At 43.0% G+C, this 13,107-nt stretch overlaps 1 protein-coding gene across 48 annotated transcripts in view; it reads left to right on the top strand.

The window, feature by feature from the left end:
- Window positions 1-13,107, top strand: part of ZMYND11 (zinc finger MYND-type containing 11) — a 131,009-nt gene that overhangs the window by 45,725 nt on the left and 72,177 nt on the right. For all 48 annotated transcript variants that reach the window (XM_072749712.1, XM_072749700.1, XM_072749742.1 and 45 more), the window contains exon 2: window positions 7,506-7,640. In XM_072749712.1, coding sequence (XP_072605813.1) covers window positions 7,525-7,640 — 116 coding nt within the window. In that variant the 5' untranslated portion in view covers window positions 7,506-7,524. The remainder of the gene's footprint in view (window positions 1-7,505; window positions 7,641-13,107) is intronic.

Here is a 13,107-nt window from a genome sequence, read left to right as displayed (position 1 = left end):
CCCCCCTCCATCGGGCTCCCTGCAGGGAGCCTGCTTCTCCCTCTGCCTGTGTCTCTGCCTCACTCTCTGTGTCTCTCATGAATAAATAAATAAAATCTTTAAAAAACAAAACTTCCAGCAAACTAGGAATAGAATTTCCTCAACTTGATAAAGTCTATCTATAAAAACCTTGCACTAATATCCTACTTAATGATGAAAGACTCACAGGTTTTCTGCTGAGATTGGGAATGAAGCAAGGATGTCTCCTCTTAACATCCCTTTTCAATGTTGGACTGGAAGTCCTAGACAAGAAAAGTATACAGATTTGGAAGAGAGAAATAAAACTGTCTTCATTTACAGATGATGTGATTCCACAGAAAATCTGAATGAATTGACACCCACCTGAAACTAAAATAATTATAGCAAGGTTGTGTGATAAAAAATTAATACAGAAAAGCCTATTACTTGCCTGTACACCAGCAATGAACAAGTTGAATTTAAAGTTACAATTACATGTATATTATCACCCCCAAAATGAAATACTTAAAGTATAAATCTGACAAATGTGTATAAAGTCTATATGAGTAAAATAGCAAAATTCTGATGAAATAAATGGAGCGAGAACCCTTGTTCATGGATAGAAACAATTAATATTGTCAACAGATCAGTTCTTGCCAATTTGATCTGTAGATTCAGTGCTATCCCAATAAAAATCCCAGGAAGTCATATTTTGGATATCAACAAAGTGATTCTAAAATTCTTATGGGGGGGGGAGGGGGGGCCAAGAGATCCAGAATAGCCAACACAGTATTGAAGGAGAAGAACAAATTTAGAGATTTCAAGACTTACTATAAAGCTATGCTAATTAAGACAATGTGGTATTGGTAAAGTAGCAAATAGATCAGGGTAATCTATGAAAGAGCCAGGAAAAGAGACCCACGTGAATATAGCCAATGATGTTTGATAAAGGAGCAAAGGCAGTACAATAGAGCAAATGTAATGTCTTCATCAGATGATGCTGGCACAGCTGTGTATCCATGTGCAGAATGGGTCTAGACACAGACCTTATACCCCTCACCGCAAATAACTCAAAATGGGTCATAGATCTAAAATGTAAAATGCAGAACTGTAAAACTTCTAGAAAATAACAGAGGACACAACCTAGATGTCCTTGAGTATGGCAGTGGCTTTTTAGATACACCACCAAGATGCAGTCTTCGAAAGTTATAATTGATAAGCTAGACTTGGTTAAAAATAAAACCTTCTGCTCTGTGAAAGACCGTATCGAGAATGGTAGAATGAGCCATTTATGCCGGGAGAATTTTGGTAAGATGCACATATGATAAAGGACTGTTAGGCAGAGTAGACAAGAACTCTTAAAACTTGGCATTAAGAAAATGGGTCTGATTAAAAAAATGAATAAAAAATCTGACATCTCACCAAGGATGATACACAGATGAAAAATAAGTGTATGAAAAGATGTTCAACAGCCTACGTCATTAGAGAATTGTGAAGTACAATACTGGTTTATTAGCGCACATCTGTTAGAATGGCTAACATCCCCAAACCCAGCCAACACTGATCGCGGACGAGAACGTGGAGCAGTACGAACTCCAGGCTGTGCTGGGGGAGATGCTACATGATGCAGCCGCTTTGGAAGACTGGCTTCTCACAAAACTAAACGTTCTGTTCCTGTGTGATCCAGCTATCGCACTCTTTGTTATTCATCAAAGGACCTGAAAACTTACCTGTGGAAACCCGAACCGGGTTGTTTATAGCAACTTTATTCATAATTGCCGAAACATGGGAGCAAGCAAGATATCTTCTAGTCCGTGAATGGATAAATAAACGATGTTACATCCATACAAGGGAGCATTATTCAGGGCTATCACACCGTGAAACAACACGGAAGAAATCATAAATGCATATTACTAAGGGGCCAACCTGAAAAAGCTGCATACATCCTGTATGACCCCAACTATAGGACATTCTGGAAAAGGCAAAATGATGGAGGTAGTAAAAAAATTATTGGTTGCCAGTGATTGGGGACATGGAAGGTGTAACACAGGATTTGGGGGACATTAAACTATCCTGATGACACTTGGATGGCGGGTACTTGTTTTTGTGCATATGTGAAAACCTATAGGGTGTACAGTACCGAGAGCAAACCGTAAGGTAGACTGTGGTCTTTGGGGGAAAGTAGTGAGTGGTATGTCAGGGCAGGCCTGTTGATCGTAGCAAAGGTGATTTCTGGCTTGAGGTATTGATAATGGGTGGCAGATGTGTGGGGACATGGGACTCTTATTTCCTGCTGAGTTTTGCTGTGAACCCAAAACTAATCTACAAAACAGAATTTATTAGGTGTTATTACTTTTAAAAACTTATTCACAGATGGATTAAGAAGTCTATTAAAAATTAAAAACCAGGAAAATACACTTGACTATTTTTCTGATCCAAATGTGGGAGGACTTCCAGTCATAAAAGAATGTAGTTAGCAGGATTTCTGTATAACTCCATGTAATGTTTGCTAAAAGACAAAAATATCTCAGGAATAACCTTAATACAAAAAGATATTAATATATAAATGGGAAAATGGTATGAGCAGACTATTAATAAAACATAATTTGAAATTACTAGTAGACTTTGGGAAAGTTTCAACCTAATGTAAGTAATAAAGGAATGACATTCTGTAATGAGATTAAAATTTTAGATTTCATAATAATATTTGATGTAAATACTTTAAAATATTTATAAAACTTGTTTGTTAGTATAATAATAAAACAACTTGAACCCATCCACCTCCAGAAGCAAACATAAGAACATACCTAATGCTCTCTGCCCTCCTGGTGGGTCCCGTGGATGCATTCTCTTCTCTGCCTCCTGCTATTTTAATCTTACTATCTTGTTTATAGATTCCTGCAATACAGAGCTTTCCCATATATGTATTTATCTCCAAGTATTGCATTATTAAATTTTGTTTTTTTAAAAATTTCTTGATTTGATTTATTTTATTCTCTCAATTGTAGCATTTGCAGGATATAAGAGGAAATATATAGATGGAAGGGATTGCATTAAATCTGGATTTGCAGGGGTAGAGAATACCAGGATCACCTAGGGGCTAGCCAGAGTTCTGGGACCAATACTCACCCATTAGGATGACTAGTATCAAAACCCAGAAAATTACAAATGTTGATGGAAATATGGAGATACTAGAACCTTGCACGCGAGTGGCAGAAAACTAAAATGGGGCACCCACTGTGGAAAACTGAATGTTGGGTTTTTAAAAACAAACATGCAATTGCTGGATCTTATGGTAATTCTCCTGGGTGTATTGGAAAGCAGAGTCCCGGAGTCATATTTGTATACACATGTTCATAGCAACATTATATGCTAAACGTGGATACTACCTAGATGTCCGTCCACAGATGAATGGAAAACCAAATGTGCTACATACATGCAATGGAATAGTATTCAGCCATCAAAAGGAAGGACATATGGGTGGACCTTGAGGATGTGTTGTTAAATGTCAGGCACAGAAGGACAGATAGTTTCTGATTTCACCTCTGTGAGGTACTTAGATTTGTCGCAAAAGTGAAGCAGAACAGCGGGTGCCGGGGGCTGGGAGCAGAGGGGATGGGGACTTCGTGATTGCTGGATGCAGAGATTCGCTGTCACAGGATGAAGTGAGGTACAGAGTGGATGTATGTAACGCCACTGAACCATACACTTAAAAGTGGTGATGCCAATTTATGTATATTTTGCTACAATAAGAGAAATTGAGGGAAAAATTAGTGAGGAGTTTTGGCTTTGTACTTCTAGTTTTTAAACTATAAGCCTCTTGAGAATCACTTTTGAATGAGCTCCTCTTCCTAAAGGGAGCCAAAAATTGAGGACCACATTAGATGTCTCTCCGAGTCTTATGGTCTTTTTTTTTTTGGCTCATAATGAGGGTTTGCTCTGGGACATTGTTTACATAACATGGAACATAGCTGGAGAAGTTGAATTTCATAATTCTGTATCAGAAGCTTAAGTTTGTAACTGCGAGGCCACCTTGAAAGACTTGAAAAATGAGGCCCGTCCCTTCTTAGTTGAACGGATAGATTCATCTGAGGAATTTAGAGTTAATTGCACAAGGCAGCACATATGTGAGAGTCCTATAAGCAAATCATAACTAGAATATACAAGAGTTGAGTTGGGTTCTAGGGAAGGGGGCTTGGTCGGAGCAAGGAGGCTGGGAGCGAGCCCCAGGCAGAGCAGAGAAAGGGCAGAGCACAGCTTAACCAGGGGGAATCGAGGACGGCAGTTCTGGTCAGACTTAAGAATTCTGAGTAGTTCAGGCATATGTGAGTTATGTTAATGAATGATTTTAGATTTCATAAGGAGGGAAAATCTCAGTGATTGTTCTTTCAAGAGATTTTATCCTAATAGGTCAGGTTGGTTTCATTGATCTTATGTCTCAGAATTCCTTGTGCCCATCTTACATGGCGAGCGTTCTTTGCAAGGCTCTCTTTGGGCTTGTGAGCATCTCCCTTATGTATGTGTCTGTGTGGCCCGGTTCAGATTCAGATAGATCCCAGAAATCTTTGGTTTTAACTTTATATCTGTTTTACTTCATCCTTTAGCCTTGATTTTAGCCATTTCTAGCCTTTAAGTGATATCACTTCTAGAATTTCTGCTATTACTGTCCTCATTGTGTTCTTTTGGTTATGTTCTGTAAATAGTTATTTATTTTTTAGAATTTTACTTTTTAAAAAAATTTTATTATTTATTCATGAGAGACACACACACACAGAGGCAGAGATGCAGGCAGAGGGAGAAACAGGCTCCATGTAGGGAGCACGACGTGGGACTGGATCCCCGGTCTCCAGGATCAGGCCCTGGGCTGAAGGTGGCACTAAACCACTGAGCCACCGGGGCTGCCTTATAAGTAGTTATATATAATAAATATATCTATTATTTATGTATTTTAAAATGCTAGCTTTGGTTTCATAGGTTTTCTTTTTTGGTTTTATATATTTTCTTTAGTTCTAAATAAATTCTTAAATTTATTCTTAAATTTAATTTCACATATGTACTTAAACACAAGTTGAATTGCATGTTTACAAGATATGGTCACTACCCTGAGACCCTCTGTGCTTCTGTTGTCTTGTGTTTTATTTCTACATGTGTCAGAGCCGTAATGAAGCCTAACAGTTATTTTTATCTTTGCTTTAGACAGCCAATTATCTTTCAAAGGAACTAAAGATATTTCTCTTCTATTTTCCCATACATTTGCCATTTTTCAGTGTTCCTAAGCTGGAAGTACTGTCCCCTCTGTGTGGAGTCTCCCAGCACATATTTAGATGACCTTTGTCCAGTCTGACCTTACAGTTAGCAGTTGATGCAGATGTCAAACTTCCTTTGCCAGCTTTAGGCTATTTCCTGGCAAGGACTACAGTTTTTCATTTTTGAGTACTTCATGGTGTCTGTCTAGCATAGCGCCGTACACAAAGTGGACATCTGTCGTCTTTAGGTGCACGGGTCTGGCTGAGGTGGGGTCTGGTGGAGTCCCTGCAGCCCCCTGCGGCCTGTACCGCTGCACCTGGCCATCAGGTGTCGCTCATATGTCGCTCTGCGTCTTACTTGCTGGTTGGCCCTCCCTCCCTGCTCCCTGGCCAGCAGCCCAGCAGCCCCAGGAAGGCAGCTCGGTGCTCCCCTCCCATCGCAGGTGCTCCTCCCCCCGCAGGCGCTCCCCCACAGGCGCTTCCCCTGCAGGCACCCCCCCACAGGTGCTTCCCCACCTCCCCTCCCCCACTCCCCCCACAGGTGCTCCCCCCAGGTGCTCCCCCGCAGGCACTCCCCTGCAGGCGCTTACCCCCGCAGGTGCTCCCCCCACAGGCGCTCCCCTGCAGGTGCTCCCCCACCCTCTTACCCCGCTCCCCCCCAGGTGCTCCCCCCAGGTGCTCCCCCACAGGCGCTCCCCTGCAGGCACTCACCCCCGCAGGTGCTCCCCCCACAGGTGCTCCCCTGCAGATGCTCCCCCGTGCTCCTCCCGTAGGTAATCCCCCTACAGACGCTCCCCTGCAGGTGCTCCCCCACAGGCGCTCCCCCGCGGGTATTCCCCCCCACAGGCGCTCTCCGTAGGTGCTCCCCCACAGGTACTCCCCCCTCCACAAGTGCTCCCCCGCAGGTGCTACCCCCGCTGTGCTCCCCCGCAGGTACTCCCCCCACAGGCACCCCCCCTGCAGGTGCTCCCCCCCACTGTGCTCCCCTGGAGGCGCTCACCCCAGGTGCGCCGGCCCTGAAAAGTATCCTTATGTTTTAAAGGGGTTTCTTTCCAAAGATGTATCCACCAATTATACTTGTAACTGTTATTATCTTTCAGTTCTGTGTCTCTGTCCTGAACCCAACTGGATTTTCCTTAGGTTCTCTTAAAAATTCGAATGCTGGCTTTATGTGTTGGAGATTCTCTCTGTGGAGCAAACTGTGCAGCTATTACGAGTCATGGTGGGAAGATGTAGGACATTTGGGAATAGCCTAGAGGGTTCAGAATCCTCCTGCTGGGAAGGTACCTCTGAAGGACAGGTGCTCCGGGGGCCGGGGGCCGGCTGGGCCCAGACTCCGGGGAGAGTCTCTGGGTGGGCCTCCGTGGGGCTGATGCTCCCGCTGGGTTTCGGCAGAGAGAGTGAGAACCGCCTTGTGCAAACAGCTTCCGAGGCTCTGCCAGCGGGTCACGGACACGGGAAGGGGCCGGGCTTCCTTTGCTCAGTCTCTTCCCTTGAGAGAGAGGACGGGCCCGTTGAGGGGGCTCAGTGTCCGGCGGCGGCCCCGGGGCCTGCAACACACCGGACCTGCAGTCAGGGGTCCCCAGGGCTGGCCCCTCTGCCCGGCCGGGAGCCCCGCCCGCGTCCAGCCCTCACCCCCTGGGCTCTCCTCGCTGCCCCCATGGTGCTGCGGTCGGTGCCCAGCAAAATAACGGACGAGCAACCCGGCCCAGCCGTGTGGACATTTTTCTGAGTCCGTGGGCTCACCCATGTCCTCCCCTGGGACACCAGCTCCCAGCCTTTTTCACACCTCAGTCAGAAATAACTATCTTGCAGTTTGTTTATGGTTTTATTTGAAAGGAAAAATGTTTTCATTTGTCAGCATGTCTACATAAAATTGAAATTTTAAAACCATGAGTATAATAAAGTACCAAAGAATTAGGATATTTGAATTCCATTTATATTGATCTATGAAATTACATATAATATAGTATCAAAAAGTAAAATTTTATGTTACAGTTTTGCTTTGAAATAAAATTGAAATGTATGTATTTTTGATGTAGCCATTTGTCCTTTGGAAGACCTTTTTAACTCTTTATGAAGTAACAGTGAATAGCAGATTTTACAAAGTATTTGGCAACAGATGGTAGAAAATACAGTTGGTTATACTACATTAGCATATTCACTAGGAGTCAGGAGGTGCTGAGACTGTTACTTGTATTGATAGTGATTCATAGTGTAATCCATGCTTCTTTCCCCTTATGTTTTTGTATATTCCTGCAGTTAAAGAAGTGAACAGGTCATGGCACGTCTAACAAAAAGACGACAGGCGGATACAAAAGCTATCCAGCATCTTTGGGCAGCCATTGAGATTATACGGAACCAGAAGCAAATTGCCAACATTGACCGTATTACAAAGTAAGTGAATCTAAGCAAAAATGTTCTTGTAAAGTTTTTTTTGTAAGATTTTGGAGGAGAAAGGCCCAAAAATAACTTCTTAATGCTCATCAACCCATCAGAAAGTAACTGTCACATTTTGTCTTATGCACTTGTTAGAAAAACAACACAGAGACATAAACAGGCAGCTTGTGTTACGGTGTTTTATGAATGAATACCAGAGAGGTAAAACATCAGTGTGTTCTATTTACAATAACTTTTAATGATTAAACATTTTTTAACTCTTGAGAAGAAATCTTTAAGTCTTTTTATTAAAAAGGCTTTGCTTTTGTGTCCACTGTCTAAAACCTGTGAACTGTTCATTGCTCACAGCTTCAGGACAAGCGTGCGGGAAACACCCTCTCCTCAGTTCTCAGCCCCTAAACCAGGATGTCCTGACCATTTCATTCCATATTTTGGAAGTTATATTAAATAAATCATCAATTTAAGAATTGTTTTTTTATCTTCCTAGTCTCCATGCTGTTTATTTTGGTAGACCAAGATTGGGGACAGGAAATAATCAGACTTCTCTATCAATAGTCACGTTATGTACTAATTACAAGGGGGTCTTCACATAGAACTTGATTCTGTTTCTCTGAGTATTTTTAAGAGAACAAAGCTAAATTCATTGTCTTAAAAATGTTTGATATATTTTGGTAATTTGGTTAGAATTTCTTTCTTTCTTGGTACACATTCCTTAGATGCTATATGTAAAAGTGGGAAACAGGTGATTTGTGAGCGGTTTAATGAAATGCTTTTTTATTCTTATTAATAAGTAACAAAACTGAGTGCTGCATTTTTGTCTCTTACCTACATTCTGTTAAAGATGATAAAGGTTGCTCATGAGATGGGGAGGGACCAGAGAAAGAGAGTGATGAAAAAAAGAAAAAAAAAAAAAGAAAGAGAGTGATGCTGTGTGTTGCTCTGTGTCTGTATTGATGCTCTGAGTACTTAAAAGTTGCTATGTACACCTCCTAGCTCCTGCAGGCCAAGAGAAGAAGAAAATAGTTAACACTTGTGGAAAATACAATAGTACAGAATAATTCAAATTAGTATGTTTGATTAGAAAGCAAATAATTTGAGGGTATGTTACAAAGTACAAGTTGCAGCAAGGTGGTATTGACCTAAAAACATTTTTTCAAAATCTCAAGAATACAAAGTCATAACTATTTTCCTATGGCTGGGATTTTTTTTTTAAACCATAGTTTATGTATATCAAAATTACTTATGGAAGAACCTGGAAATCAGATGGTGCTCTTTGGATTAGGGTCACTTAAGCTTGATGGAAGTAGTTCAGTGTTTCTCTGTCCCTGGGCATCCTCTGAGAGCCGTGGAGGTGCTCTCCCAGAGCAAGGCTTCACTGGCCGTGAAGGTTGCTGTTAGTTTGTGGCACTGGCGTGTGCGCAGACCTGTCACCTGGAGCGCACACCCCTGCTCATTTTGCACGAGGACTGGTTGATAAGCATTCCCTTCTCTCCTGTCCCAGCATCTTCCACCTCCCACCTGAGAGCCACTCCTGTTCTCTATTACGGGGCACACTTCATGGCATCTGCTGCTTCCACCGCCACCCTCATGTCCTTCGATCTGTGTGAGGCTGTCAGCCCCAAGGAGGCCCTGTGTGCACTCTCCCGGGCCTGCTGCCCTAGCTCGTGGGCCGAGCTGGTGTCCTTGTCTCCACCCTGACCAAAGTGAGTTGGGAGAAGCGTTGTCCTATGATAGTCAGGTTTCTATTCTGTATTCTGAGCAGGCGAATACTTTTCAAGTTTTAGATTAACTTTCATGGAGAGGGAGTGTGAGCAGAGGGAGCAGCAGACCCCCGCTGAGCAGGGAGCCCGACACGGGGCTCGATCCTGGGACCCTGGAATCATGACCTGAGCCGAAGGCAGACACTTCACCTGCTGAGCCACCAGGCACCCCTAGATTAACTTTACATCAAATTGCCGTGCTCAGTGACAGTGACGCCTGAACGTAGTTCTCTTGTAATCGTTACACACGTGCTGAGGCCCCGAGGCTGGAGCAGAGTTCCCGTGGAGGAAGCACGTGCGGTCACCGAGGCCCCTTCTCTGCTGTGTCTGCTGCGTGACTCTGTCGTAACCGTGGACCTTCCACAGGTTGGGGCTTTGGGATCCGGGCTCTTCGGCTATTTGGAAGCCTGGCAAACCCTGAACTCGGCAGTTTGGGTCTGTGCACTGTTTGATTTTGTTTGTGTTTGTTTATTTTGGAAAATATCTTTGAGGTCACCTTCAACGTAAAGGTTCTCCTTCATCCTTTCGAATTTGTCTACTGAAGAAACTGGTTCCTTTGCTCCGTGGTTTCCCGTAGTCTGGCTGTGGCTGGTCGTTCCTGTGCGCTCGTGGAAATGGACAGTTGTCCTAGAGGCTTGGTGGGCCGAGACCCCGTGGAGGTGGCATGTCCTGCTGCAGGCCGCCGCACTGCCACTTTCTCCTGGGGTTGGGTTTGCAGCCTTGCTGTGTCGCTGACGGTGCCGGCGGTTCGTTAGGGAGTGCAGAATGGTGATAATCTACTTTCGTCTTGCTGTTTTAAACCGGAGTACTTCTGGAAGGACGTAAAATTGCCATCGCTGCTGTTGGGCATTCCTGTGGTATATTTGTGTCTGAAGGGAGAATAACACTCTTTCTTTTTTCCCCGTTTTTAAAAATAGCATTCTCTAATGGAAACTAGTTCTTTAATTGTCATTTGGAATTCATGCATTTCAGTAGTTTTAATATACTTCAGTCCCTTTCTGATGAAATCCTTATTTATGCTCCAGTTTTTCCGTCTGTCCCCAACTGGAGTGTCTCCCTGTGGACTTCCGAAGTGGCTTTCTGCTTTCTCACCAGCAGGATTTTTCAGGCTCACCTCTCTTACACCCTGCTGCAGACCCGGAACCTTCAACTTTTCCAAGTGGCTCTGGTTTCTGTCGCATAGAAATTGTATCTCAGACGCGTGTCTGGCCCTTGGTGTGTTCACTGCTGCTTGCTTGGTCTGTCCAGGCCTTTCTGTGGGCAGAGGTAGTAAATAGAATTGTAAGAGAAAAAAAACCTTATGAATGCATACTTATGTTTTCCTTTCAGATTTGTGGCTGCTTGGTTTTCTATAATTCTTCTACCAAAAATCTTTATTTCTTTGCTTGCAGAGTAAGGAGGTCCTGAGTGTAGGTCCTCAGTCATTTTATCCAACGTTGTATATGAACAGTTAGAGAGTAACAACACCAGCATTGTCACCCATAATGTGTGTCCTGGAAACAGTGTAAATTGCTTTATCCCTGTTCTCAGACACTTGTACTGACCGTAACAGGTGCATGTTAGACTGTCCTTCCTCACCCTGCAGCTGAGGTTCCCACCACCGCCCTTCTCTGTGTCCAGAGTTCATTCTCTGGTAGATCTCTTTGTTTATTCTTTTACCTGCAGTTTTACTGAAATATAATTGCCATGTGATACTGTGTTAGGTTATAAGGCGTACAGCATAATGACTTTGGGTATGCGTACATATTGCAAAATGATTACCATAGTATGTTCCGTGAACACTTGTCACCGCCCATAGTCACACACTTTTTTCCTGTGATGAGAACTTCAGAGATCTCCTGTATTGGCACCTTTCAGACACACCATCCTTTGTTATTAACTGTAGTCAGCATGGTGTACCCGACATGCCCAGGACTCACTTATATCTGTAAGTTTGTACCTTTGCTCCCTTCCCTGTTGTGCCCACCGATCTGTTATGGTTTCTGTGAGCTGGGTCTGTTTAGGTAACCCCTGTGAGATGATGCAGTGTTTGTCTTTCCCTGTCTGACTGACATCACTCAGCACGATGCCCTCGGGTTGTACCCATGCTGTCACAGAGTGAGATAGGGTTTCCTTTCTGAGGATGCACACTCATGCCGTTGTACGTACAGCACTCCTCTGTCAGCAGGGATGTGGGGTCTTCCACGCTGTAGCTGCCGTGGACACGGGGGAAGAGGTAGCTCCTGGAGATACGACTTCATGTCTTGCGGATAAATACCTGGAAGTGGGATTGCTGTATCGATTTCGTGAGTGGCCTCCATCCCAGTGCCCAGAGAGGCAGACTGTCCAGGAGATGCTTACTCAGGGCGTCCTGGGTTGTCACTGCTTCGGAATGGTTATTGCAGCCTTTTCCCTGGAAGGTCAGTTTGGCTGCACATAAAATCCCGAACTTGTATATTCTCTTTCTTTGGTGCTTTGTGTGTTCTGCATGCTAGCTTAAAGAGCTCCCTCTGGTCGCCTTGTGCCCCAGGAAAAAGGCCTGTGTGCTTTTTACCAGAGTGTAATTCTCTCTGTTTTTAAACAGCTAGTGTTCTGTTCAGAAGGTATAACTAACAGAAACTTCTTTAATAGGTTTGATTATTTGGGATGGAAAATACTTTCACCAGAGGAGTCTGTCTGAAATCATAGTACACATATGGGATGAAAATTTGATTTTTAATTAACAGTTAAGCTGTCCCTCTGATTTAAAAGTATATGTTTATAAATTGGGTTTAATGATAATAATAAAATTCCATAGTTCTTATCTGAGAGCTAAATAAACAACTAGTTTTGATTTCTCAGTAAAAACATTTTATATTTTTCGAAACTGAGGTATGTTTTGTGATACTTCATCATCATAAAATGAAAACGAGCAAGTCATTTTATCATAAGTACAGTCCTCAGGTGAGATGAAGGTAAGCATAGGCAAGAATAGCTTCTCTTTTAATTTTAAAGTCTGTAAGCAGGGCAGCCCGGCTCAGTGGTTGAGCGTCTGCTTTCAGCCCAGCGTGTGATCCTGGAGACCCGGGATTGAGTCCCAGGTCGTGCTCCCTGCGTGGAGCCTGCTTCTCCCTCTGCCTGTGTCTCTGCCTCTCTCTCTCTCTCTGTGTCTCTCATGAATAAATAAATAAAATCTTAAAAAAAAAAAAGTCTGTAAGCAGCACATAAGAATTCATAAATTTTATGGAACTTGAAGAGGTGTCATGAAATTAAAGTTTTGGAAGATTAATTACTTATATAAACAAATATTTATAACATTTTTATGCTTAAGATCATAATGTTTGAGCATAAGCTCTTATCTTACAGTTTTTAAGTCCAGGAACAAAGATTAAGAGTCCTATGAAGGGGGCACTTGGGTGCTCAGTGGGTGAAGCATCTGCCTTCAGCACAGGTCATGATCTCAGGGTCCTGGGATGGAGCAGGGAACCGTGTCGGGTTCCCTGCTCGGTGAGGGGTCTGCAGCTCCCTCAGTACCCACCCACACTCACATTCTCTCTTTCCTTCTCAAATAAATAAATAAATAAATAAATAAATAAATAAATAAATAAATAAAATCTTTTTAAAAAAATTGTATGACAGCAAAATTAGTAACAAATTTAAAGTTTGAATCCCTAAGATTTCCTCATAATCCATTTTTATGTCATTATTAGGTGTATTTAGTGTATTTTAATATACTATATTTTAAT

The sequence above is a fragment of the Vulpes vulpes genome, chromosome 2, assembly GCF_048418805.1.
Source record: "Vulpes vulpes isolate BD-2025 chromosome 2, VulVul3, whole genome shotgun sequence".
In the NCBI taxonomy this organism is placed as follows: Eukaryota; Metazoa; Chordata; class Mammalia; order Carnivora; family Canidae; genus Vulpes; species Vulpes vulpes.
Note: the sequence above shows the minus strand (reverse complement) of the source record. Positions and strands in the feature narration are given on the sequence as shown.